This window comes from Cavia porcellus, unplaced genomic scaffold (assembly GCF_034190915.1).
Source record: "Cavia porcellus strain 051 isolate PalLab524CR breed Dunkin Hartley unplaced genomic scaffold, mCavPor4.1 scaffold_2, whole genome shotgun sequence".
NCBI lineage: Eukaryota > Metazoa > Chordata > Mammalia > Rodentia > Caviidae > Cavia > Cavia porcellus.
Window position 1 is genome coordinate 77,084,111 of NW_026947485.1, and position 26,723 is coordinate 77,110,833.

General features: G+C 55.3%; 2 protein-coding genes across 8 annotated transcripts in view; both read left to right on the forward strand.

Moving 5' to 3' along the window:
- The window catches only part of Sufu (SUFU negative regulator of hedgehog signaling), a 128,828-nt gene extending 124,496 nt beyond the window's left edge, over positions 1-4,332 (forward strand). For 2 of the 5 annotated variants that reach the window (XR_010046200.1, XR_010046201.1), the window contains exon 13: positions 1,342-1,537. Coding sequence is in view for 2 of the 5 variants with exons in the window: in XM_005005988.4 (XP_005006045.1) it covers positions 1,342-1,431 (90 nt within the window). In the remaining 3 variants the exon portion in view is untranslated. Of the gene's footprint in view, positions 1-1,341 lie in introns of all 5 variants that reach the window. The other 3 variants (XM_005005988.4, XM_003474972.5, XR_010046202.1) reach the window with 2 other exon arrangements.
- Positions 4,333-13,789: 9,457 nt separating this feature from the next.
- Trim8 (tripartite motif containing 8) lies at positions 13,790-25,965 on the forward strand. 3 transcript variants are annotated; one of them, XM_063244611.1, is made up of 6 exons: positions 13,790-16,054; positions 22,826-22,921; positions 23,059-23,292; positions 23,890-23,921; positions 24,055-24,170; positions 24,471-25,965. In XM_063244611.1, the coding sequence occupies exons 1-6, from the start codon at positions 15,485-15,487 to the stop codon at positions 25,076-25,078; spliced, it is 1,656 nt and encodes a 551-aa protein (XP_063100681.1). In that variant the 5' UTR covers positions 13,790-15,484; the 3' UTR covers positions 25,079-25,965. The 3 variants fall into 3 exon arrangements, with proteins under 3 accessions (XP_063100681.1, XP_063100683.1, XP_063100682.1); XM_063244613.1 differs by having other exon boundaries at positions 16,039-16,199; XM_063244612.1 differs by lacking the exon at positions 13,790-16,054 and adding an exon at positions 17,013-18,471.
- Positions 25,966-26,723: the final 758 nt, after the last annotated feature.

A 26,723-nucleotide genomic window follows, 5' to 3' on the forward strand; every position in this document is an offset into this window, starting at 1 on the left:
TCCATGCAGGCCCAGCAGCCCCCCAAGTCAGTCCCCAGGCTGTGCAGCCGAGGTGTCCATTCACTCAGACCAGAGTCAGCTGCCCTGAAGTACTTCTGGAGAGTCCTTGTCATGCTGGGGTGGCCCTGCCCCAGGCTGCTGCTGGGAGCTTGGTTGTTGAGGGGGTGGCAGGAGACAGTCCCAGCAAGGACAGGAGCCAGGAGAGCTTAGGAAAGTAGGCCACTGAAAATGAGTTGGGTGTTGTTGTTGTTGTTGTTGTTGTTGTTGTTGTTTTGCTTCCTGTCCAGAGTCATCCCTGCACCCCACCCCCCTCTCCACTTTGACCTGGCACGGAGAGTACCTCCTCAGGGGGAGGCCAAAGAGCATCAGGAAACAGACATCAGGCCCAGCTCCCAGAGCCTAGGCCCAGACAGATCTGGGCTGGAGTGTAGCTCAGTGACAGAGCCCTGGCCTGGTGTGCAGGAGGCCTTGAGTTTGACCCCCAACCTTGCAAAAAATAAGTAAAATAAAACAGACCCAGTTTCCAAGCTCCCGCCCCAGTCCACATCCACAAGCACTTAGGGACCAGCCAATGTGCCAAACTAAATGCAGGGTCTTAGAATCCAGAGGGAACAAGTGTCAGCTCTCCCGCACCCGCCCCAGAAATCCCCAGAGTGGGAGAAACCAGGCTGGAAGCCGGGTGGTGCTACTGGGGGCAAAGGGCCTTGGGTTGTGCTGGACCGGCAAGGCTCGCTCTGCACTCACCACAACACGAGCAGTGAGCAGGCAGGAGAACTTGCTCTGTCAGAGCCCGCCCCACTTGCAAGCCACACATGGCCTTCTCCTCTGCCTCTGCCACAGCCATAATGTGTCTGACTTTGAAGCCAACTTTCAGCGAAACACACAGAGCACAGGTTTGGGCCTCTCCTGCATTGGCCTTAGAAAGAGAGGCCATAAAGAAAAGAGAGGTCATGGCAGTGACAGACCTCAAGCCACTTCCCCACAGCATCTGCACCCTACAGGCCCCCCATCCTCCAGCCCCAGGGCCTCAGGGAGCAGATTCCTTACATGCTTGTGGTCAGAGGCAGAACCAAGGAAGTGAGCGGGAGGGAGGTCAGCGTGGTCCAGAAAGAGCTGAACGCACACTTCTTGACCAGGTTAGCGATTGGCAAGGCAAGGAGAGAACAGCAGCAAGGGGACCCGTGACGGGCCTTCCTGAGTGAAGCTGGCATCCAGTGGCCTGTCTCACCCAGACTTCAGGGCAGGGCCTGTGCCGGCGCCCTGCCTGCCTAAGCAGTTCTGGGACGAAGGCAGTGAGTCTGCTAACCATGTGTGCACCACGTCTGTGCTTGCTCCCCATAGTGCAAACTTCCCAAAGAGTACAGCTGGCCCGAGAAGAAGCTCAAAGTCTCCATCCTCCCTGATGTGGTGTTCGACAGTCCACTGCACTAGCCTGGGCTGGGCCCTGCAGGGGCCAAGGGGAGCCCAGGAGTTCCCGTGACTTCAGGTGTAACAGCTGCAAAAGAAAGACCCCCCCACAATAAAAGGACAAGTGTGAGGATGACTGAACGGCCAACAAACCCGCAGCCCAGTGGATGTCAGATGCAGGCCACTTGCCCACCTTCCTTCCTGCCCCGGCCGGAGCTGCCAGACTGGGCCCTTCTGCCAAGCCAGTGAGCAGGCATGTGAGACCCTCCTCCTGGCCACTGCCACAGGTTCTGGCTTGAGGTCAGATTCTGGACCCTGGCTGTCCCCACAGTGGAGATGGCCTTGGTCCCCACATCCCTGCTGCACAGCCTGGTACAGTGTGACTCAGGCAAGCCTCTGCTAGGCAGGCTGCTTCCGCCACAGGGCAATTGCTCCGATCATGTTTGGTTTTCTTCCTTATTTTATTTTGTAGAAACCTGATGGTATTTTATTGCTCAGCAAAGATGTCCAGAAGCCATGTATATAATTTTTTTTAGACTGAACTTTACTCCCAGATGAACTTTCTCACTCTCCCAGATAGGGACCTGGACCCTGTCTCTGCACACAGCACACCGGAGCAGAGTGCCTGCTTCCTGCCTGCCAGCCCAAGCCCTGGCAGAGCTGCTGCCTGGAGCCGGTGCCTGGGAGGTTGGAGATATGCTCTCTGCACAGCCCTGTGTCGATTCAGCTGGGCCACGAAGAGGGGCAGCTGCTGTCCCAGGGAACTTAGGGGCTCAGGGGTTTGGTGGCCACAGCCTCATCTTCCAGGCCTTCTCCACCCAGGCAGGCCTCCCAAAGCCACCCCTAGACCACCCCCACTTGTTACTCAGGATCTGGACCTGAATTTCTTTGATGACCCTTTTTTTTCCCCTCGTTCCTTGGGCTTCCCAGGATGCAGGACTCTGGCTGATTAAAAACTGAAAAATCACCCTCTCCAGATCTCTTTCACTTTGATTTTGCTGACACTGCTCTCTGCCTCCCTCCTTCCTTCCATTCTTTTCTCATCTTTCATCCCTGTTCCTATCCTACATCCTGGCTTCTTACTGTCCTTGGTCCCTCTCCCCAGTGCTTGTAGCCCACAGTCTGCCTTCCAGAAGCCCGCCTCTCTTCAGCCCCTGGTTTGGAGGTTCCTCCTCATGACCTGGGACCAGCAAGCCCCTGTCTTTCCCAGTCACCCCTTCCTCGAGGGACTGCTACTTCAAGATGACCTTTCAGCCTGTCCCAGGCAAAGTGATTTTGTCAGGGACAAAGCAGGGTTCCTCCTACCCTGGCCTGCCTCCGCCATACTCAGGCACCACCAGGTACACCCATAAAGTACAGGTCCTCTTCAAAGAGAGATACAGCCGAAGGCCCATGAGGGCCCTGGCCAGGCTCTCTGAGGAGCAGGATCCGGCCTCCGAGGCCCATGAAATCAGGCCCTGCCTACACACCCCAGGGCTGTCTGTGAACTCTGTCACACTCAGTGCTTCAGGGTGGCTCAGCTGGGGACATGTGGGGATGCTGCTCACGTCCTGCCAGCGGAGATCCAGACTTCTCTGGACCTGACAGCAAGGACTTTCCCAGGAGCCTGCTTACTGGCCCTTGCCCACATGGCAACCCTGTCTTTGTTTAACACTCTTCTGACATTGCTCAGGCAGAGAGGTGCATCACCCTGTCCCCATTCCTTATCACCCTGACCAGCTTCTCTGTAGATGCCTCCTTCCTGGGTCCCTGCCTACGGCTTCCCACTGCATGTTGCCCTACCTGCAGGTGCCTGGCTTGGGGGAGGGTAAAATTTCATCAGCCCATGAGGCATCCAGTAAACAGTTTGCACCAGGCCTAGAGGGTTGTTGGCACCATTAGCATAGTAGCCCTCGGCTAAAGAGCAGGGGACGATGGAAGAAGCAGATAAGCACAGAAAGGTAGAGCCCAGAAAGTCTGGGACTCCTTCCTGTCCGTCACCTTGCTAGGAACCTGGTGCACATCCAAGACCCTGCAGGGACCAGGTCCCTGTCATTCTCCCAGCTCGGGAGCAGCAGGCCCTCAGCTCCTCTCCCTCAGACTCTGGCTGCCTTCAGAGGTTTCTCAGGAGGGTGCTCCATGGAGCTGTAGGCTTGTGAAAGGGCCCCAAAGGACCCAGATTGTCCCTTGCATGGTTCCTGGCAGCTCAGTGGAAGCCCTAGACCTCACATAGGTGAGGCAGTCAGGAGCCTCCCTGCCTGCCCTTCCACAGCTTTCTGGAGACCTCCGCAGTCTTCTTCCATCACTCCAGACTCATGCTAAAGCCTCTGAGAAGGGGCTTTTTCCTGCCTGCTGTGTACCCAGTCTCTAAAGTAGACTTCTGGGTGACCAACTCCAATATGGACTATGAGAGGATGGTGACCCCAGCCACTGCTCTGAAGGGCTGGGAGGCCCCTGCAAGTCCAGGTCTGCTGGTTCTCTGCCCATCTTCCCTTCCTAATGCAAAGGGGCAGGGGCAGGGGCCCGAGCAGGAACAGGAGCATTCTGCAAACCAGACCTGAGGGCTTGGCACGAGGTTTTGCAATTGAGAACAGGAGGAAACCTGAAGGTCGGGGCCCCTATGGGGCGGAGAATTCCCAGGACTATTTTTAATCTGGTCTTCCCTCTGGCTTCCAGGACCTCCATGCCAGGTCAGGGGCCTGGGCCCCTGTTACAAGTCAGGAGCCCCGTAGGAAGACCCCCTCCTTTTGTACCAGTACCTAAATGCTACAGTGAGCAGACTTGTAAAATTTTCTATTAGTTTTTTATGTCAGTGGCGACTCGGTTCCTGTGGCTTCAGCCAGCCTGGGACTTTTGTAAGTCTTTTTGAGTGACTCACTTAGATGTCATTCTGCTGCCCCTCTCCTGTGATGTAATCGAAGTACATTAAATGTATTTGCAGAAGTACCTGGGTCGTGTGCTGCTTTCTGGCTGCCTGGAGTAGGGGAACAGCTGCTTAGGAGAAGGCAGGCAGAGAGGCCCACACAGTGTTGTTGAGAGTATAGGGGGTGTTGGGCTGTGGGGTCACATAGCTGGTGACTCCAGTCATGCAGAAATGACTGCAGGGACCTTCACTCTTCTGAGTCAGTGGAGGAGGAGCGAGGGTCACAGGCCAGGAGAATGGGTGGCTGGTAAAGACCCTCTACTGCTTCAGTTCTCTTAACCCACTCCTCCCAAACCCTCGAGGTGATTAAAGTGGCCCTTTCTCATCTCCAGTTTGGGAGTCCTCTTTCAGCCAGCCATTCCCTCCCTCCTAGGACCAGGGAGGAGGGGTGCCCACTGCCCCACTAGTGACTGAGGCCTGCGGGCCCTTCCTGCAGCCCCTCTGCCTGGGCTGGTGAGGAGGCAGGGCGGTGGGTCCTCCTTCCCAGTGGCCCTGCCTCACCAAAGCCCAGTGCTGGGGGGCGCAGGAGGCAACAGCCCCGGGCCTGGAGGCAGGTGCAGGGCTTCTGCCTCCAGACAGACTTCCTAGACCTTTGGGACCACCTGTGGGGCCCGCACACATTCTTTCCCATCCTGCTGGGCCTGGTTCTCTCTCCTGGAGAGTGACAGGGCCTTTTCTGATCCTCCCATGAGGCTGGAGCTGACGACAGAGCTCCTGGAACATCACAAGGCTGGAAGAAGGGTCCTCAGCCCACACAGAGGGTCTGTACACCTCCCCAACCTCTGTGAGACCTCTTTGCCCATAGGAGCCCTGCGAGAAGCCAGGGGCCTTCTCCTGTGACCCCCTACTGAACTCTGGCCATGGCCAGCCCTGGAACAGGGTAGGCCCTTCTGGGCCTCAGTCACTGGTGGCCAGAACAGGCCCACAACCTCAGGGTTGCCCAGGCCATGCCTCTCACCTTTGCTGCCTGGAGACTGGGGCTGAGGGGCTTATTTGGCCCTCCTTGAGACAGTCTCACTATTCAGGCTGGCTTGAACTCATTATATAGCCCAGACTGGCCTCAAACTCAGGATCCTCATGCTTCAGCCTCCTGAGTGCTTGGGTTCCAGTCTGTTGTTGTGAGGGGTTGCAAGGAGAACCATTACAATCAGGACACAGAATTTATAATACTATTTCATGATGGTCATCCAGAGTTAAATACAAGAAAGTGAAGGAAATCTGTCCACAACACTAAAAACTCGGAATATTCAGCCAAGGGCCTGGATCCCACAGCAATGTTCTGTGTAGTCCAGATGAAGATCCAGAGCTCATGACAATGCCTCCCAGGAGTCTAACTGCAGGTCTAGAGCCCATGACAAAGACTCACGCCAGTCTGTTTTACGAATCTGCACTAGGAAGGCTCAACGTTCAGCACTGGAAGCTGGGAAAGCCCAAAGGTCAGCGGTGGAAGCTAGAAAGTCCATGCCACTGGGGTGAAGGACCTGTGCTGGTAGGTGGAGGGTTCTACACTAGAGCCAAGAAGACACACACAAAATAAGAACTAGGGCTGCCCTAAAAAGGACTACAGCCATCCTCAGCAACATAGAGGTCCTGAGCTCCTCTGACAATAACAGTCAAGTACATGCCAGGAAGCCAGTATGATGAGTTTCTTCTGGAGATTGTACAGCATACATTTTCCCCTCCAGAGCCAGGAAGCGATGTTCTAAGGATAGCCAAGGGGTCCTAAATCTAATCCCCATGAGGATGTGTGGATAAAGGCCCTGATCCTAGGCCTCTCCCAGAATTTATTATTTTGTGAAGAAGGGCGGTGGCTGGGGGGATGAGTGACAGTGAGGATGCTGGGATTTACCTGAGTAACTTGAGCTGACTGGCCAGGTGGGGAGAAAGGCACCTCTGTAAATTAAAGAGGTAAAGATATGCAGAGGGATCCATTCACATAATCTAAGGTAGCAACTGAATTGTTTTGGGAGGTTGTGGCTTTGGTTCTGATATGCAAACTCTTGTGCCCTGGGGAGTCATAGCCTCTTTTTTGGGGGGCTCCCACCCAGTTGACATTCCTAACGCTGTTAGCTCTAACATCCCTCCTTGCTCATATCCTTTACACAGAGAAAACTATTCGAGGAGACAGGATCGTCTGTTGGCTTTAGAGATTACATATCAGCACCCCCCTAGCCTTATTTGCAATGCTTAAAGCCAAATGAAGAGAGAAGGAAACACCATAGCCAGCTCTCTACATATCAGTATAAGGAAATAAGTCTCCAAATAATTAAAGTTGCAGTAATTGTTTTGCATTCAAGGGGAGTCACTGGAGTTGTCTCCCACAGTGAGGACCAGAGCTCCCCCAAAGTGAACAGCCACTCTCACCAACAAGGTCCTGAGTCCCTCTGATGATAATGGTTGAACTCATACTGGGGAAGCTCTAGTCATGATGAGCTCCTCCAGGAGAACTGACAGCTCAAACAGCAACACTTAGGAGAACCCACAACATCACAACTCTTCCTCTCCATGTCTCCCTTTATGCTGGCAACTTTCCTCAGGTGGGGCCATCTACACTTAGCACCATGCTGATCTAATTCAGCTGGTGTTTAGTTGACCTCTAGGGTTTAATCCATAACACAGGTGTACCCTATTCTGACTCTGGCCTTTAAAGACCCAGAGTCGGGACCAGAGAGCCCTGGAGAATGCAGAACAGCAAGGTCCTGTGCTTGGGTGGCTCTGGGAGGCAGTACCAGGTTAGGGTGGTTTCCAGAAAAAGGGATTCCTGGCCTCAACCAGGTCTCTAGAGCAGAGAGTTCATCCCTAGATTTAAGGAGGGGAGAAATCTGCCATGCATGCTGTAATATCTCCCCCAGAAAGGCCTCACTTCAGGGGTTGGGGCTAAACAGTTTGCCAAACTGCCATAGCTACGAGGAAAGAGCGAGCTGGAAGTGACTCAGCCCAGCCTGCCAGGCACTGGGGCAGCTGCAGGCAAGAGAGGGAGGTAGGGATGCCGTGGTGAAGGGTAACTTGTGGGCTGGGAGGAGGGAGAGCTGTGTCCCCAGACTGCAAGGCAGGGCAGGGCAGGACAAGGCTGGATGTGGCCTGGAGGGGGCATGCCCAGTGCAGGGGCTTTAGGAGAGCAGAATGGGAAAGGGGCAGCTGACGGCTGGTGGGGGTCCCTGGTGTGTGGGAGCATGGTTTGTGGGGTGAGGCCCTGAGCAGCAGCCTTCCAGGAACTGAGAGCCCACTCCCTGCTTCTCCAGTGCCCCCAACCTCCAGCCTGTGCCCCACCCCACTACCATGAGGCCCACTGGGCTCTGGGAACATAAGGACTGGAAAACACTCACCTGTGTTTTTTTGTTTTTGTTTTTTGGTCTTTTTCTTTTTTATCGGTACCAGGGATTGAACTCACAACCACACACTTGCAAGGCAGGCACTTATGCTGCTAAGCTAAATCCCCATCCCTATTTGTTTGTTTTTGTACCAGGGATCAAGCTCATGACCTTGTGGTTGCTGGGCAGGCACTGTGCCACTGAGCTATATCCCAGGCCCCCCATCACTCAGGGACCCTTCTCTCCCAGAGACAGATACACTAGGGACCCTCCTCTCCCAGAGACAGATACACTAGGGACCCTCCTCTCCCAGAGACAGACACAGGCCATGCCTGGAGAGGCTCATGTGCAGGAAGCCAAGGCACAAGGAACAGAGACAGTGAGAGCCCAGAAGGAGAAAGGCAGGAGAGCACTTCTGTCCTGCCCCAACTCCACTAACTGACCCCAAGCTAACTGACCCATTCCTCTGCGGCCTTCACCTGCAGCAAGTCTGTGCCTCAGAGTGTTGTAGGCGGTAACATCTGTGACCACCCATCTGGCTTCATTCTCCATCCTTTGTTTTTGTTTGTTTGTTGTTTTTTTTGAGACACCATCTCATTATGCAGTTCAGGCTGGCCTCAAATTGACAGTGATCCTCCTGCCTTAGCCTCCTGGCTTCTGGGATTACAGGTGTCACCACGCCTGGCCTTGGAGAACATTTTGGAAGGGAAATGGAGGCGAGGTGACCGGTCCAGCCTGGATCAACCAGAAATGGTCTGGATGGGGTCACCAGATACTCATTGGCCATCTGCTGTGCTAGGCCCCATGCCTGCACCTGGGGTGCAGCAGCAATGACAATCCCTCCATCCCTAGAGCTTATGTTTCAGGATGAGCAACAGGCAGCTTTATTATTGTTATTATTTTTTATATTTTATACACAAAGCATTTTACACAGGGTTGGTTTTTTTTTGGTCTTTTTCATTTTTACCGGTACCAGGGATCGAACTCACGACTGCCTGCTTGCAAGGCAGGCACTTATGCCGCTGAGCTAAATCCCCAGCCCCAACACAGGGTATTTCTATAAGTGTACATACATGTACATACTTGTTAACATAAGCACATATTTTGTATAACCCAATATACCTGGAATACATACTGGAGGGGGAAGCAGGGAAGGCAGCACAGGACAGCAGCTAACTTGGTCAGGGAAGGCCTGCAGCCTGGGTGACATTTAAAGAAAGGCTCTCCATTACAGGAAGGTGTGTGGGCACAGTGAAGAGCAACTACAAAGCCTATAGTAGAGGGCTTGGGGTACAGCTCAGTGGCACAAGCCCCTGCCTGGCAAGCTCAAGGTTGTGAGTTCAATCCCTGGTACCAAAGAAAGAAAAGAAAAGAAAAGAAACGAAGATCCCAGTGGTCTCAGTGGGTGTGCCAGAGGAACAACAGAGAAGCCAGGGTGGCGTGGCTGGCTCAGGAATTGGAATCAGAATCAAAGGGGAATGAAACCTGGCAGTTAGAGACCAGGCTGTGCAGACCCTGGAGGTTCTTGGAAATTTCAGCTTTTATTCTGGGAAGGTTTTGTTTTCTCTTTGAGGCAGGGTCTTACTAGGTAGCCCAGGCTGGCCTCCAACAGGTAATCCTCCTGCCTCTGCCTGCCAAATGCTAGGATTATAGGCTTTTGCCTTCATATCCAGCTACCATTAGAAGATTTTGAACAAAAGAGTGACATGATTGGACTCATGTTACTTACCTGTTCATTTATTTTTGAGATGTTGTCTCACTATGTTACCCAGGCTGGTCTCAAAAACCACGCAAGCAAAAAAAAAAAAAAAAAAACACACAAGCAATGCTCACACTTTAGCCTGAGTAGCTGGGACTTTAGGCCTAAGCTACCATGAGTAGGTGCTGACATATTTTTAAGATGACCATGTTGAGAACCTCCTCCAGAAAGTAAAGGGCAAAAGGAGGGAAACCAGTTAAGACCTACTGGAATAAGCCAGTAATGGAAATGTTAAGTCGTCAAGGGGCTAGGGATTTAGCTCAGTGGCATAAGCACCTGCCTTGCAAGCATGCAGTCATGAGTTCAAGCCCCGGTACGGATTTAAAACAGTCATTAAGGGGGCTGGGAGTTTAGCTCAGCGATATAAGTGCCTACATGGCAAATGCGAGGTCATGAGCTCTATCTCCAGCACCAAAAAAAAAAAAAGTCATCAATCACTAGGAGATGCTCAGGATAGCACACTTGCCTAGCATGTTCAAGACCCTGGATTTGATGGGGGGAGGGTGGCATAGGATGTGGGGAAGGACTGGCTGTAAGATGTTCGTTGTAAAGCAGAAGGCAGCAGGAACAGGAGTTAGGAGGGAACAAACAGTATATTCTGGACATGCTGAGTTGCTGTGTTTGTTACATGATCTCTCCAAATGAAGATATTAAGTAAGCAACTAGTTAGTATGCAAGGGGGTGAGCTGGGAGACTTGAAAGCAAGCTCTGAACCTGGTGAACCTGGTGAACATGTCCAGAGCAAGGCAGAGCAGTATTTGGTTGTTTTGCTGTTCCTTGGTTGTTAACAACTGAGTGGTTGGTGGGTTCACCTACCAAGATGTGCAGTAAGGAGTGAAGTGGGCTGAGATGGGAGAAGATAACCCTTTCCAATACACAGGACCCAAGGTGCCTGGGAGGGCCATGATAAGCCATGGCCCTGCAGTCGGGATCGATGTGGCTGGGGAGCCACTGGCCAACAGAATAATAAAGGCTCAGAGTCCCAGAGCGGCCTGGGAACAAGTAAGATTAGGGACAGGAGGGTGTGATCCTGCTCAGGACTATCCACACTGCAGCGCTGGAAAGTGCTGTGTGGAAAGTGTAAAAATATGAAAACCAATTGGGTGAGAACAGTGAGATGGATTATCCTGTAGGTCACTGGTGGGGTGGCCAGAAAAAGGCCCTCCCATCACCAACTTCTCCAAGTTAAACCTCTTTTTTCCTTTGTTTTTGTTGTCATTTCATTTGGGTTTTCTGAAGGAGGGATTCACTATGCAGTTCAGGCTGTGCTTGAACTCAGTGTAACCCAGGCTGGCCTTGAACTTGCAGCCATCTTCCTGCCTCAGTCTTCCAAGTGCAGGGGTTAAGGCATGTGATGTCGAGTCTGAATTGAACTCTTCTTCTTTCTTTCTTTTCTGTACTGAGCATGAACCCAGGGCCTTGTGCATGCCAGGCAAGAACTCTACCACTGAGCTGCATCACCAGCTTTTTTTGTTGTTGTTGTTATAATTGCCCAGACCGGACTTGAAGGTGCAATCCTCCTGCCTCAGCCTCCCTAGTGGAGAGGGGTATGCTACCACATTTGGCCTAGACCATTTCTTTGTATCATCTTTAGAGCACAGCACTGAGGCTTAAAGCTTGGAAGCCACCTCCTTCTTGCTCCTTCACTCAGACTTGCATTCCCTTATTCCTAAGTTCATTTATCCAGCACATGACCACTCTTGCGAGGAATGCAGAGTACTAAAGGCACAGGCTGTCTCCTCAAGGGTCGGGGACCCAGAGTCCAAACCCCACTGAAAGCTGGGCGTGGAGGCACACACCTGTAATCCCGCACTTGGAAGGGGAGTTCAAGGCCAACCAGGGCTACATAGTGAGTTCAAGGCCAGCCTGAACTACATAGCAAGACTCTGTCTCAAAAAAAGAAGCAAACAAAACAATCAAACAATTGGATCTGAATCTCAGTTTATCATTTACAGTCATCTCTGATGTCCTGAAATTTCCATCTCAGGTCACATCTCTCCATGAAGGCTGCACACACAGCTGCCTTTCAACATTTTCATTGGGACAGCTGAGCCAACTCGACCTCACCTAGAAAGCCCCTCTACCAAAACTTTTGTGTGTGTGTGTGTGTCTTTTTCCTTTTTATCGGTACCAGGGATCGAACTCATGACTGCCTGCTTGCAAGGCAGGTGCTTATGCCGCTGAGCTAAATCCCCAGCCCCCTCTACCAAAACTTAATCCTCCTCAATTTTCCCCTTCTTAGGAAATGGCTCTACTATCCAGCTTCATGCTGGTGCCTAAGTCCTAGGGATCTTATTGTTTGTTTGTTTGTTTTGGGACAGAGTCTATATATAGTTCAGGCTGGTTTTAAACTCACTGTATAGTCCAGGCTGACCTCAAAGGGCAATCTTCTTGCCTCAGCCTCCCAGGTACTGGGAGTATAGGTGTGTGTTACTACGCCCAGATACCTAGGAATCATTTTAAAACATTTTGTTCATTACATGTTATATAATGTATTATCACACTAAACCCCATATCTTTGTCCAACTATTTTGTGTGTGTGCGTACACACATATCAATTAAGACAAAGAATTAAAAAAATAGGTGCACTATTAAGAATTAAAAAAAATAGGGCCAGAGATATATAGCTCAGAGGTACAGCGCCTACCTGGCAAGCATGAGGTTGTGAGTTTGATTCTTGGTACCAAAAAAAACCAAAAACAGGGTGTGGAGGGAAATTAAAACAAAAACAAAAACAAAACAAGGTTCATGCCATTTTAGGGTTTGAGGATATAGCTCAGCGGCACAGGCTTGCCTAGCAAGCACGAGGTCATGAGCTTGATACCCGTACAAATAAAAATAGGTGTGCAAGGGACTATAACTCAGTAGTAGGGTGTGAGGCCCAGGATTCCATTCCCCATCCCACCAATAAATAAATAAATAAATAAATAAATAAATAAATAAATAGGTCTGGGACCCAAGTGACTCCTAGCACTTGGGATCCTAAAACTGGAGGACTGTTACTTCAGACTAGTTCTAGGCTAAGACTACTGAATGAGACCTTGTCTCAAAAGTAATAATAACAATAATTACAAAGGGGCTTGGGATATAACAGTGCAAAGGCTCTGTGTTCAATCTCCAGCATTGTAGAAAAAAGGGGTGCTAGGGTACAGCTTAGTAGTAGAGCGCTTGGCTCATGTGAAAGGCCCTGGATTTCATTTCTAGTACTGCAAGCAAAACAAAGGAAAAATTAAAAATATTTTGGGATACACATATAGAATATATACATATACATGATCGAAGCTTAGAAAGACATGATACATAATCTTGACTCCATTCCTAGTCCTCTATTATCATTGCATGGATTCCCATCTATGCTGAATCTAGTCCATTAGCAAATCCCATTGGTTCCACTTCCAAAATGTACAGCAAATCTAACAGGTGCCCAGGAGCAGTCTGTGTTCAAATGCTCTCTATCCGGGTTTCTCTCTGCAGCTGTCCTCTGCCTGGAACATACCCACCGTTAGCCAGAGGCACTCTTCAGGCCACCACTTGTCTGGCGCTTTTTGGACATTTAGTCTCTGCTCACACATCACCTTCTCAGTGCAGCTGTATGTGTGCCTCTGCTCTTACCCCAGACATTTTATATATATATATATTTGGGGGTGTACGTTGCGATTGCCAAGCAGGGACTTATGCCACTGAGCTAAACTCCCAGCCTGTACATATATTTTTAAATGTGCTTAACGTGGGTCAGGGATGTTGCTCCGCAAGAGAATTGCCTGGCACGTGCAAGGCCCTGCGTTGTTTTTTTTTTTTTAACAGGGATTTTCCCCAGGGCCTAGAAAAATGCCAGGCACATGAAGTCTTTTGTTATGCTGTGTATTTATAAATGAATGGACTCAGTTCTCTACGCCTCAGTCTCATTATTAATAGGGGGGAGGGTCACCCCTATTTTCATGGGTAGTTTTACAAGTTACAAATTCAAAGAAACGCTTGAGGACACGGAAATTGTTGGGACGGTGAGCAGACAGACTGACAAACCCGCCTTTGCCTCTCCGAAAATGGAGAGGAGAGGCCCAGGAACCGGTCCCGCTACCAAGGGGCAGCACGCCTCTCTCAAGAGGCGCGGAACCCCAGCCGGCATTTAAGGTACTGAAATTAGTGTCCGTCACGTGACGCTCTCGGGACTGCCCCGCCCTAAAGGGGCGGAGCCGCGCGGGGGACTAATAGCACTGGCTGCCCGGCTCCTGGCAGGGAAGGGGGAGGAGCCTCGAGCCGGCCGCCCGAACGGTACTTCCGGACAGCGCGCCCCGCCCCGCCCCTGTCCATTCCGGGGCCGGGTGGGCCGAGCCCGCGGGCGCGCATTGAAGGCGCTGACGGCCGCTTCCTCCTCCCATCCCCCTCTCGTCCCTCCGCCCCTGCCCGAGTAGCGGAACCGGCCTTGAAATTAGGCGTTCGACCCCGCCTCCGCGCGCCCAGTCCAGAGCCCCGCTTCTCGCAGCCTCTGTCCCCGGCCTCCGCCCTGCCCCGAGCCCATTGTGTCCAGTGAGCCCTGCTGCTGGCCCCGAGGGCCGGGCTAGGCCATCAGCCCCCGCACCCCGGCCTTCCTGGGGGCGCACAGTCGGCACCCTGGGAGCCGAGGCGGCCGGTCACCTTTATTATTAAGACCATTATTAAAAGGGGGCGGGGACCCCAGGATGCGGGGCCGGGAGCCGCAGACGCAGCTGCTCTATTAAACAGATTATTCCGAAATAACCACAACACACGCGCAAGATGGCTGAAGGCGCCGTGATGCGCGCTCGGGCTGGGAGGGCGCTTCCTTTTCTCCTCATCTGAGGACGCGGCTTTGAGCGCGGCGCAGCGCCCCCGAGACCCTGCCGGCCCCCCCAGCTGCGGCGGACGCGCGGACCCGCCCCGGATGCTCCGCCGGAGTCGCGGCACTCGCCTCTGCGACTCCGTCCAGTTCTCTTCTTTTTTTATTTTTTGGAAAGGACCGGGGTGGGTGGAGCAGAGGTGGAGAGAAATCAAGACTTGGCATTTTCTTTCCTTGCCCTCTCCTAATTTGCTGGAGGCCACCAGCCCTCCTCTTGGGAAAAGGGGGAAAAAAAAATCTCACCGAAAAAAGCGAAAAAGAGAAGGTTGCAAGACCCTCAGCCCACGTAGGGCACCCCGGACCCCGGACCGCCGCCGGCCGCCCAAGATGGCTGAGTGCTGAGTCGGCCGCCGCCTCGCGCAGGTCGGGCTCGGCCACAGCCTGGAGCCTCCCGGGCCGGAGCCGCGGCCGAGAAGAAAAGAGTGGGGGAGGGGAGGGGGCCAAGGGGGAGGGCTTGGGGAGGGGCGGGCCGGCGCCGAGCCTCTGTGCCTTAGCAGTTGGGAGGAATTCCTCTCCAGTTGGATCAATCCCTGCTAAGGGTACAGCAGCGGCGCCCGCCCAGCCCGCGGACGGAGCGCGGGGTCTCTCAGCGGCGGGGCGCCCTGCGCGGGGCCCAGGGGGCTCAGAGGCGGCGGCACGGGGTTAGCCCTTGCGCCCCTAGGGCTTCACCCTCCCTTCCTAGTGGCCTTTTTTCCACTCTCTCCCTCCCCCTTCCGTTTCTATTTGTGAAAGGAGGAGGAAGGCAGAGGCGGGCTTGTGTCTCGGGCCGGGGGCTGGAATTTCATCTGAATGACCGCCACGGAGCGCGCGGAGCTCCCCGCAGCCGGCCAGTCGGGGGACGCCCTGGCCGCGACCCGGGGATCGCCGGGTCTCCTCGCCCGCTGCGCCCGTGTCTAGCGGCCTGGTCCCGGCCGGCCGAGCGAGAAGAGGTGCGCGCCCTGATGGCAGCCGCCGGGCGGAGCGCAGGCCGCGCGCCGCCGCTGCCCTAGCTGCGCTGCCAGGGGCGGCCTCTTATATGGAACTCGGACCCCGCCGCCCGCGGGGCGCTCTCGAGGAGGAGGAAGAGGAGGAGGAGGAGGCGGCGACACAGCCGGCGGCGCCGAGACCCGGATCCCCTCCGCAGCGGGGCAGCCGCGCGGGGCGACGGTGACAGAGCAGTTGTCGGGTCGGGGCGCGGGGCTCCGTGGGCCCACCGTGGGGTCTGGCCCCGCGCGGAGGGAGGTCGGCCCGAGCCCCTGTCCGCGTTCGTCATGGCGGAGAACTGGAAGAACTGCTTCGAGGAGGAGCTCATCTGCCCCATCTGCTTGCACGTCTTCGTGGAGCCCGTGCAGCTGCCCTGCAAGCACAACTTCTGCCGGGGCTGCATCGGCGAGGCGTGGGCCAAGGACAGCGGCCTCGTGCGCTGCCCGGAGTGCAACCAGGCCTACAACCAGAAGCCCGGGCTGGAGAAGAACTTGAAGCTCACCAACATCGTGGAGAAGTTCAACGCACTGCACGTGGAGAAGCCCCCGGCGGCGCTGCACTGCGTCTTCTGCCGCCGCGGGCCCCCGCTGCCCGCGCAGAAGGTCTGCCTGCGCTGCGAGGCGCCCTGCTGCCAGTCCCACGTGCAGACGCACCTGCAGCAGCCCTCCACCGCCCGCGGGCACCTCCTGGTGGAGGCGGACGACGTGCGGGCCTGGAGCTGCCCGCAGCACAACGCCTACCGCCTCTACCACTGCGAGGCCGAGCAGGTGGCCGTGTGCCAGTACTGCTGCTACTACAGCGGCGCGCATCAGGGACACTCGGTCTGCGACGTGGAGATCCGGAGGAACGAGATCCGGGCAAGTACCCCGCACGCGCACCTCGTGCGCACACGCTCCCGCGTGACCCCAACCCCGACCCTGACCCTGGGGACACTCATCCCGACTGGCTGACCCTCGGGACGTCAGGCTGGAGGCCCCCTTAACTCTCCTCTGGAAGTTTGGGGTAAGGTCCTAAGAAGAATGGGCTCAGATGGCTTCTGGGTCTGTTTCAGCCCCTGTTCCCCCTGGGTTCCTCCGGGAGTGTTTTAGGGAAGTGGGGAAGGGAGCTTCCGCAGAGGTAGTGGGCTGTCGCTTTTCCTGCCTTTTTCAGCGTCGTTTCCGTGCGCCCTGGGGGAAGTCACCGAGGCCCTGACCCCGGTCCGCTCCTCTAGCTGCTGTTTATGTAATGAGTGGCCTGGTGCGGCTGCTGTGGCCGACATGATCCATGGTGCTGGCATACCAATGAGGAAGTAAACAAAAGCAGCCATGTTCGCGTGAAGCTTGCCTGGAAACGCATGGGGGAGAGGGGCAGCTTCTAGAAGGAGAGCCCAGCTTCTGCTGTGTGTGAGTCCCGGCCAGCGGGTGGCTCCGGTTTGCGGATTTGCCCCGGGAGCCCACTCCCGTGTGCTGGTGAACAAACCTCAAAGTATGTCTCCTCACCCCGAGTCCCTGCTCCCAGCCTGGCTGCCAGCGGTGCAGCCCTCCCACGTTTGGGGAGGGGAGGTGGAGGAGGGAGGAACAGGCCTGTGGGTTTAAGGTGGAGCTGTCTTGCAGTCCGCTTCCAGACAGCTGGCTCCCCTGGGCAGCTGGCTGGCCGGCCGGGTGACGCTGGAACCGCACCTCCTCCCTTTGTATACACCCTGCAGGGCCGCCAACGTCAAAACCACTTCCCGCTCAGGCCTCTGGGCCTGGCTTGGAGCTGGGTGAGGCCCTGCTTTCGTCGCCCTCACATTTTTTCTTATTCTTTTTTTTTTTTTTTTTTTTTTTTTTTTTGTCTTTTTCCTTTTTATCAGAACCGGGGATCGAACTCACGACTGCCTGCTTGCAAGGCAGGCGCTTATGCCGCTGAGCTAAATCCCCAGCATCCCCCCCCCTTTTTTTTTTTTTGAGACAGGGACTTGCTGTGTAGTTTGTGCCGGTCTTGAGCTCACTGTGTAGCCCAGGCTGCCCTTGAACTTGTAGCAGTCCTCCTGCCTCAGCCTCCTGACCCTCCTCTTTCGGTGGAGGTCCCTTCCCAGTCCCCTGGCTCTCAGGTTGAGTCACACCAGAAGAAAGGGGTTGGCCTGAAATCAAGTCAGTGAGCCATCTCTGAAGCCCCAGTTTAGGGCCTGGGTGTGACTTGGGGCCAAGGTTGGGTGAGGAGGGACTGAGTGTTTATGGGTGGGGGACCCTGGAGGCCGGTAGAGGCAGTGGGAAGCCTGAGTATGAGGAAGCTCTGCTCAGGGCACCATGGAGATAGAGTTTGTTTCCTGGGGGGACCAGCCAAGAGTGAGTCACTGTTTAACAATTAAACTGATGTCCACAACCAACAAAAGGCTGGAGGGCCACCACCGGTGTGGGCAGGGCTAGCAAATAAAATTTGCTGTATAATTAGTTTGCCGTCTGATGGGCCAGCGCTGGGGTTTTATGCTAGGATAGGCCTCTGGTTTCTTAGCGGAAGTGTGGGGGGTGGAGAGAGGAACCTCTCCCCAGGGCTGGGAAGCTGCTGCTGTGAAGAGAGATAGCAGAGCTGGGTAAGGAGGCTGGAAGGAAGGCCGGCCAGTCCAGCTAGCGCTGGCCCGGTATTGGCAGTAGGGAGTGAGGCGGGGAGGAGACATGGCTGGAAGGATGGGAGGATAGGGTGGGAGCGCTTAGCCAGGGCTGCTGTGTGCTGGGGATGTCTGTGTAACTGTGAGGAGAAAAGGGAGCTGAACCCGACTTGGGCCTTGGCAGTAGAGGGAGTCTGAAGGTGTGTGTCCAGTTGCCCGCCAGTGTCCTGTCTCAGGCCTGTAGCCTGAGGGTGGAGGTGGCATTTGCCTGAGGGGGGTACCTGGGGTTTGGGTCCACAAACCCTGATCTCACCTGCAGGTCCAGATGGAAACAGTCACCAAGTTTGTCAGCAATTTCATTACAGTCACACACACCTGCATTTGTGTTTGTGTGTATGCATGCATGTGTGTACATGCACTTGTGCATGGTGTAAGTGGGCTCAGAAGTTGTGGGTTCATCAGCGCCAGATATGCAGTTCTGTATGTTCAGCCTCTGTGCCTGAGTCTTGCCAGTCTTTCAGGCTTTTAACCACCCGGGAGCTCTTCCCTAGCTCACTGTCACTCCCATGAGTTTGACTTATTGATTTAGAGGCAGAAGCAGCTGCTGTGGGCTAGAGAGTGAGCCTGAGCCTGAGCCTGAGCCTGAGCCTGAGCCTGAGCCTGAGCCTGGGGAACATGGAGGAACCCAGCCCCCTCCAGGCCAAACAGGTGAAGAGCCTTGACTTTGGCCCTTGCTGGAGGGAGTCTGTCATGGGGCCTTTGCTGCTGCCCTGCATAAGGGCAGTAACCTTCTCCAGGGTACCAGTAGAGCACAAGGACCAGGTACAGGTTTTAAAGCCTAGACTCAGTTTCCCTTCCCTGCCCTCCCGAGGGCTGTGGATGGGCTGGATCATTTGGCTACAAGCATCACACACCCCTTCCTGGGACTGCACCCTTCAGTTTGTGCACTGGAGCCCTTGGCCTGGAAGGCAGGGGCGGTCAGGTCTCTGCACTGCCTCCCTCTGCAGGTTAGGGTGCTACCCTGTGTGCCCTGGGAAACCAGTGTGCCAGCCACAGTGCTTGAACCCTGATGGGCCCTAAAACTGCTCCCTAGGACATGCCTAGATCCCCGTGTGTGCTTCCCCCATGGGGCTGAGAGGCCAGGATTGAAGTGTGCAGGTAGGCAGAGGCCTGGTAGCCCTGGACAGACCGGTCCTCTTCTGGTCCCCAGGGTTGGGTGAGAAGGCCTGACGGGGTGGGGGTGCCAGTGTGAGCTCAGTGCCTTGGGTGGAGCCTGGCCATCTCCTGTCCAAGGTAAAGCTGAGGGCCCTGCCCTGGGGGGTGGGAAGTGGCATCGCAGACCTGAACTCCTCAGAAAGGGTAGGGAGACAGAGACAGAGTTTGACACGGGGGCCTGGTCCGGCCTTCCCTGGCAGAGCCCCCTTTACCCCTGTCCTGCAGACATAGCAGAGCCCTGAGGCTGCCCCTTGATGACTGTGTCTCCTGCAGCCCCAAGTGCTCTGTTTGCAAGGCTGTGTGTCTCCTGTGACTAACTCTCTGTGCCTCTTTGTGAGGGTGTGGTGTGCGTGGAGCCAGTGAGGCCGGCTGGCTCCACCGTGGCCCAGCACCTGCATGGGAAAGTTGAGCACAGCTTTGCTGCTGCTGACGCAACTGCCTCAGTACAGGCCTGAGCTGCCACAGTGAGGGCCCTCTAGGTCCCGGGTCCTGGAACAGTGGGGGGAAGCGCTTTCTTTAGCCATTTGTTGTGGGGTACTGGGGATATGGGGTTCCCCCTGGGGTGGACCATGGCCAGAGAGGGTACTGGCTCTGACAGTGCCAAGGTGGGCTGTCTGCCCTGGGCCAAGCCAGGCTAGCTGGGCTGGCCAGTCCCCAGCCTTGAGAACCCTTCCTCTCTGGCTGGCCTGGCATTCAAGCCCAGACAAAGGGGGGCTTTCTCTCCCTCCTCTTTGTTCTGCTGCCCCAGAGTGCTTGCTCTCTGCCTGGCAAAAGCTAATTCATCTCCACAGCTGGGAAGCTGGGAAGCCCCTGTCACTACTTCTCCTTGTGCTGACTCCCCCACCAGCCTTTGCGTGGTACCCCAAAGCAGGCAAAAGGGGGTGAGGGCAGGGAGAGAAGGGCAGGCCACCAGCTCCTGAGATCAGGCATGGAGTTGGCAGCCTAAGGGAAGTTAGCTAGCTCTGGCCATATAGGCCTGAGGCCAACAATCCAACCCCATCCTGGGGGTTTCCACCTCAGCCTTGAGCCCGATCCCTCCTGACCTTGCCTCTCTGCAAGGCTGAATTTTGGGTTTTATTATTATTATTTATTAACTTATACAGCCTAGAGTCCCCATGCCTCACCCGCCTGCCTGGGCCAGTGTAGCAGCAAAAATGCCATCAGGGCCTGGCTGGTGCACTGAGAGCTGAGGTTTGAGAGGGTGGGAATGGAGAGGCTTAGGACTGCCCCTCTGCAGGCTTAGGACTGCCCCTCTGGGAGGGCCTGAAGGAACCTGCTCCTGGGCAAGCCCATGGCTGCAGGGGCCCTGGGCCTAGGTGGATTGGGATGGAAAGACAGAATGCTTTTGTCTAAGGCCTAGGAGCAGACCCCAGAGAGGCCTGAGGCCCTGAGGAGCAGGGATGGGGCTGCAGCAGGGATGCTGCCCCATGGTTCCCCCACACCCCAGGTAGTCCCCTGTGGCTGAGAAGTCTGCAGCGCCTCCTTGCAGCCCCCCCAGGCCTGCATCAGGATGGAGGATTGGGAAATGTGCTCCCACCTCTGCTGGGGGCTTTCCCAGGTGCGAAATCACATTTCCTGGGGAGGCAGGTGTTTGGAAAGAAGGGTGCTGGGTATAGGTCTTGCTTCTGTTTCCTGGAGGCTCTCTGGCATTGATGCCTCCCCTTTCCCAGCTGCTAGAGGTAACAGTACCTTCCCCCTCCCCCAGGCAGGCCACAGCAGGATTCTGATCACCTGGCCTGGGAGGACAATGGGCCTGGCCAGTGTGGTACCAAACCCTCCCACCAGCAGCCACCTCTGAGCAGCTTGACTTCCTGCCCGTCTCCAGCCCCACCGCAAAGGGCCGCTCTGTGGTCTGGTGGGAGTGGGAGCTGAGGCCTAGCTGCCTTCTGGGAGTGGGACTGCTCATCTTTGCTGTGCTCCTCTGGGGGTCCTGGACCCTAAAGCTAAGGAGACCCTTATGGCTCCCCGGGTAGAAACACCAACAATACCTGGAAAAAGGAAGGGGCTGAGGTGCACCTGGCCTCTGACCCTGGGGGTCCTGGGAACCTGGGAGCTGCCTGAGCTGCGCCTCATTGGGGACTCAGCTGTGCACCCCTGGTCTGTACTAATGGATGTGTGGCTAGAAGTAATTGGGAAGGGAGACTTCAGTACCAGGTGTGGGGTAAGTGGGGGCCTGGGCACTGGGACATCATGAGTGCCCTGGACTTTGAGGTGTCCCCTGGGTCCTTGTCCTCCCAAGCATGTGTGGGTGTGGGGCAACAAGCAGCCAAGTGTTTGATGACAACCAGGTGTTTGTAGTGGTGTGTGCCTATAATCTCAGCACTCAGGAGGCTAAGGCAGGAAGATTGCTGTGAGTTTGAGGCCAGTCCACACTGTATAACTAGACTCTGTCTCGAAAAAAACAAAGTTTGAGGGTTATTATGGCATGGAGGGGGAGCAGGAAGGCCTGGGGTGAAGCAGTGTCCTGGGTCCTTACCAGTAGTCCTGTGCTGCTCTCTGAAAGGCAAAGCTGACTGGGGGTGGGGGCACGATTTCTCTAGCTTAAAGCAAGAGCCCCACCCTGCCCTGCTGTTCCAGGACCCTGGGGCCTTGTTTCTAGGATAGCTGCCTGCATGAAGCTGAAGCCGGCTCTGGATCAAGTCTTGCTGGCCTCACTGTCTCCATATGTAAAATGGATTTGGAGCATAAGGCAGAGACTTGGCAACTTGGCTTTGGGAAGCCAGCTGGCTTAGGCCAGGAGCAGGTCATACGTCAATCTCAGGGGAGCCGAAGAGCCCCTCTGCTGAGGGGACACTTGCTGAGGGTGAGTGTGGGAGGGTGAGTGCCAGGCCTACTCTGTAAACCTCCCCTGGCGCAATGGCCATGGATCTGCTCAGTGTGATCAGCTCTGCAAGGCCTGGCTGACTGGCAGCGGGTCAGCAAGGTGGATAGGCATGGGGCAGAAGTACACAGCCTGCTTCGTGGCCAAGATAGACAGGGCCAGTGCAGACTGCAAACAGGGATGGCAGAGAATTTCCCAGGGTTGGGCCTTGAGGAGGAGAGAAGAGTGCATCCGCAGAGCTGGGGGTTCAGACGTTTGTGTGCTAGGGCAGCATGTCAGCCCAGCTGGCCAGGAGTGGCCTTGCTGCAGCTGGAGAGCAGGGAGCTCTGGGGGGTGCTTGAGCTAGGAAGAGGTCCTGTGTGAAGAGGTGTGCAGGTGAGGGCAAGGGTAGGGGGATGGGACTGTGGGGACAGGAGAGTGAGAGCTAAGATTCACTGGGTCTGACACTATCCAGAAGAGCAGCTGCGTCCCAGAGCAAGATCTCCTTTCTGCCTCCATTCCACTGAGGGAGCTCGGGAGGCCTGCAGGGCATAACAGCCTCATGACATCTTTGGAGTAAGTGCAAGGGCCTGTGGGAAGATGATCAGACCTCCTACTCTCAGAGCCTCCCCTCTGAGAGGGTCCTGGCAGGTTAGGAACATGGTCTGCTGCCAGATCACCTAGATTCGGGGCATTTATTGGCTGTGTGATTTTATACAAGTTGCTTAACCTCCCTGGGCCTCAGTTTCCTCTTCTGTGAAATGCCAGAACTTACTGTATTGTGTTGCTGAGATGGTCAGATAAGTCTGTCTAGGTAAAGGGTTTAGAACCAAGGCCTGCCTGCACCTGCTGGGAACAGGCCACAAGCCGGCCCGACATCTCAGCAGGCCCCTAAACTGCACGGGGCCAGAAGGGGCTGGCGGGGATAAACAGCCTCTCAGACAAGCCAGTCACGTGGGGGTGTCCAGCCCCCTCCTGGTAAGGGTTAGTGTGGCTGGCACCCTGACCACCCCCCCACCCCCCACCCCCCACCCCCGTCCTCTGCAGAAGATGCTCATGAAGCAGCAGGACCGGCTGGAGGAGCGAGAGCAGGACATCGAGGACCAGCTCTACAAGCTGGAGTCTGACAAGCGCCTGGTGGAGGTAGAGCTGCTGGGCCCAGGAGGGGGAGGGTGTGTGGGGCTCTGGCCAGCTCCGTGGGACCTTTCAGAAGACGAGCCCTGCTGGAGCCATGCCCACCTGCTCATTCCCTGCCCGCTCTGGTCGCTGCCCACCTGCAGGAGAAGGTGAGCCAGCTGAAGGAGGAGGTGCGGCTACAGTACGAGAAGCTGCACCAGCTACTGGATGAAGACCTGCGGCAGACAGTGGAAGCACTGGACAAGGCACAGGCCAAGTTCTGCAGCGAGAATGCGGCGCAGGCGCTGCAGCTTGGTGAGCGCATGCAGGAGGCCAAGAAGCTGCTCGGCTCCTTGCAGCTGCTCTTCGACAAGACAGAGGACATCAGCTTCATGAAGGTGCTGGGGGTCCCCGGATGTACCCAGAGGGCTCCACCAGCCTTTGCTGGTGTGCCCACCCCACCCCGCACCCTGACTGCCCCCTGTAAAATGGGGCTGATAGTACAGGCCCTTCATCTGTTAGTCAGGACTTTAAAATGCCAGGAAAGCCTCAGAAACCAATTTAACAGCAAAAGCTGACCAGAACTGATGGCAGCCCCATATGTGGTCTTTTTGTGTCCCATGGGTATGAAAATCCAAACCTCTTGCTGCAGAAGTGTCACTGGATTCCATCAGTGTCCTGCTGGGGTGATGTGGCCTAGGCACGTTTCTCTTCTGAATTCTAAAACATTTCAAGTTTTAAAATAAATCTGGCCCCAACACCTTCAGAAGATGAGAGGTAAGAGGCCTGCGGAACCAGCTTCTGCACAGCCCTGCAGCTGAAGTAACAGGTGTGAGGTCCCTCTGCTGGCAAGTGCTCACAAAATGGCTGTTGTGGTTCCCAAAACTGGTGGCCCTGCACGCTCCCTTGCCACTTGTCACTGTGCCTGGCGACATGGAGGGTGCGTAGCTTTTGTCTTCCCTTTCCCACCGCATGACTCTTTCCTCTCCCTACAGAACACCAAGTCCGTGAAGATCCTGATGGACAGGTGAGCAGATGCTCTGGCCTTGGTACATACACATGCATGTGCATGTGGGGGTCAGAGGCCAGGCCCGCAGGGGCGGTGGGCAGGCTCACTGGTGACACCTCCTCACAGCAACCACCCCATCCACTGCCCCCAGAACCCAGACCTGCACGGGCAGCAGCCTCTCACCCCCCAAGATTGGCCATCTGAATTCCAAGCTCTTCCTGAATGAGGTAGCCAAGAAGGAGAAGCAGCTGCGCAAGATGCTGGAAGGTGAGGGCGGGGTCCCCCCCAGGAGCCAGAGCTCTGCCTTCATAGGCTGAAGGCCCAGCCCCTTCCCACCAGGGCTAGTGTGGCCTGGTTGGAGTCTCTTCATGTCCAGCTTAGCCTCTTCCCGCCTGTGTCTGGAAGGTAGGATTACTGTCTTCAGCTGTTGGAGGAGGGGGGACATCCAGCAGCTTGGCACACACTGGTTCTCCAGATGTAGGGGCCCCTGCAGAAGAGGCCTGGCCGCCGGGCCAGGTGCTTTGGCGCTTTGGCGCTTTGACGACCCTTGCCTTGCCTTCTCCGCAGGCCCCTTCAGCACACCTGTGCCCTTCCTGCAGAGCGTCCCCCTGTACCCTTGTGGTGTGAGCAGCTCTGGGGCTGAGAAGCGCAAGCACTCAACAGCCTTCCCTGAGGCCAGTTTCCTAGAGACACCTTCAGGCCCTGTGGGCAGCCAGTATGGGGCAGCTGGCACAGCCAGCGGCGAGGGCCAGTCCGGGCAGCCCCTGGGGCCCTGCAGCTCTACACAGCACTTGGTGGCCCTGCCAGGTGGCGCCCAACCAGTACACTCAAGCCCTGTGTTCCCCCCGTCGCAGTACCCCAATGGCTCTGCCACCCAGCAGCCCATGCTCTCTCAGTACGGCGGCCGCAAGATTCTCGTCTGCTCTGTGGACAACTGTTACTGTTCTTCTGTGGCCAACCATGGTGGCCACCAGCCCTATCCCCGCTCCGGCCATTTCCCCTGGACGGTGCCCTCACAGGAGTACTCTCACCCACTGCCACCTGCACCCTCTGTGCCCCAGTCCCTTCCCGGCCTGGCCGTCAGAGACTGGCTCGACGCTTCCCAGCAGCCTGGCCACCAGGATTTCTACAGGGTGTACGGGCAGCCGTCCACCAAACACTACGTGACAAGCTAACGCCACGCCACGCCACGCCACGCCACGGGCAGCAGACATTGGGACCCTCCCCTGCCCCAGTGGCTTGGAAACACTGCATCCAGAGGCCCGCCCTCCTGCCTCCTTCCTCCTTCACTCCACCCCCCAGCTTTTCCTTCTGGATTTTTTTGGGCCTTTGTTTTTTACCTTGGTTTTGTTTTGTTTTTTAATCTCCTGGACACAGAGGTGACAGTGGGAGCTGTTCTAGGCCCGGGCCACAGGTGGCCCTAGATTTGGGAAAACTCTCACGGCGCTGTCTCCCCGTTTTCTTCCATGCCTTTCCCCTCCCGCCCCTGGGGCTGGAAGGAGCCTAGGTTTGTTCGGAAGCCTTGGGCACCTGCCCCAAGGAAGGCCCCCCCCACCCCCCACCTGCTTCTCTAACCTTCTGGTTTTTTTTATTGGGGGGGGCAGTTTGATCACTGATGGAGAAAGGAATGACCTAGAGATTGTGGGAGGTTTTTTTTTTTATTATTTTTTTTAAAGCCAAGAATGATTTCTCCTTTTTCCTCATCTTCCCAGACGGAAGTCAAAGGCTGCTTCTCAAGCAAAGAGGAATCTGTAGATAGCCTCGGGTCCAGGAAAGGGGAAAAGGGACTTTGCCAATGATAGTGACCACAGCAAAAGCAAATAATAATATTAATAATAATAAAGAGAAATAAATAATAAAAATGATAGCACAGCCCTTGTGGAAGTCAGTGAAGGAGCAAGGGCTGCCGGAGCCAGATCCCCGCCCGGAGCCATGCAGCCCTTCCCTGTAGTGAGCACTTTGGACACATTGTGGACTTGCTATCCTCAGGGTGCAGGTATTCTGTACTGTATAGAGCACACACTGAAATCCACTTCTAATAAATATGATGGTGCAGCCCCGCTCCCTGCCTTACCTCCTAGCCCAGCCTTGGGGACAAAGCCCCTGCTCCCCTCCATTGTGCCCTTTTCAAACTAGATTTCCAGCCTGTGTCAGTTCAAGCTCTGACTATCTGCTCATGACTGGCTTCATCTGATAAATGTTTGCTCAAGGTCTCCCAGGCCTATACCACACCTCTGAAGTTCTGCACTGCTGCTGGCTAGGATACATGGAGAGGACCTTTCTGTGAGTTTTACAGAGCTTACCTCCTGCAGCCCACAAATGTTTTATTGAGCACATACTATGTGCCAAGCACTGCAGGGCTGCAGGCTTAGAGGCAAAACAGCTGGGCCCCCACAGGGAGTGGGGCCACTGACCTCCATACTTGTAGATGAGGTGAAGATGGTGCAGGTGAAGAGATGTCTGCATTGCCACTCTTCAGACTCAAGCGCAACAAAACTCATGGCTCCTTCTTAGTTTCAGTGGGAAACAGACCCCAGGAATTTGCATTCCTAACCCCTGGAGATTCCCAGTGCAGGAACTGAGAAGCAAGGCCCTGATCTGAGGGGCTAATCCCTGGGAGATAGGTGGTGGGGTACTGGTGCTTTGCAGATGGCTTGCTCTCCACTTAGCAGCATGATGAGGTTTGTAAGATTTTTTTTTGGATTTTCATTTTTTTTGCTTTTTTTTTTTTTTTTTAAACCAAGGCTTGAACTCATGACCTCATGCTTGCTGGGCAGGCACTTATGCCACTGAGCTATGTCCTCAGCTATGCATTTCGGG

Bases quoted from the DNA above. Each gene is read 5' to 3' on its own strand.
- Trim8 (XM_063244611.1), top strand. From the start codon at position 15,485: ATGGCGGAGAACTGGAAGAACTGCTTCGAGGAGGAGCTCATCTGCCCC. The intron at 16,055-22,825 runs GCAAGTACCCCG...CGTCCTCTGCAG, and splicing joins TCCGGAGGAACGAGATCCGG to AAGATGCTCATGAAGCAGCA. The intron at 23,293-23,889 runs GTGCTGGGGGTC...CTCTCCCTACAG, and splicing joins AGGACATCAGCTTCATGAAG to AACACCAAGTCCGTGAAGAT.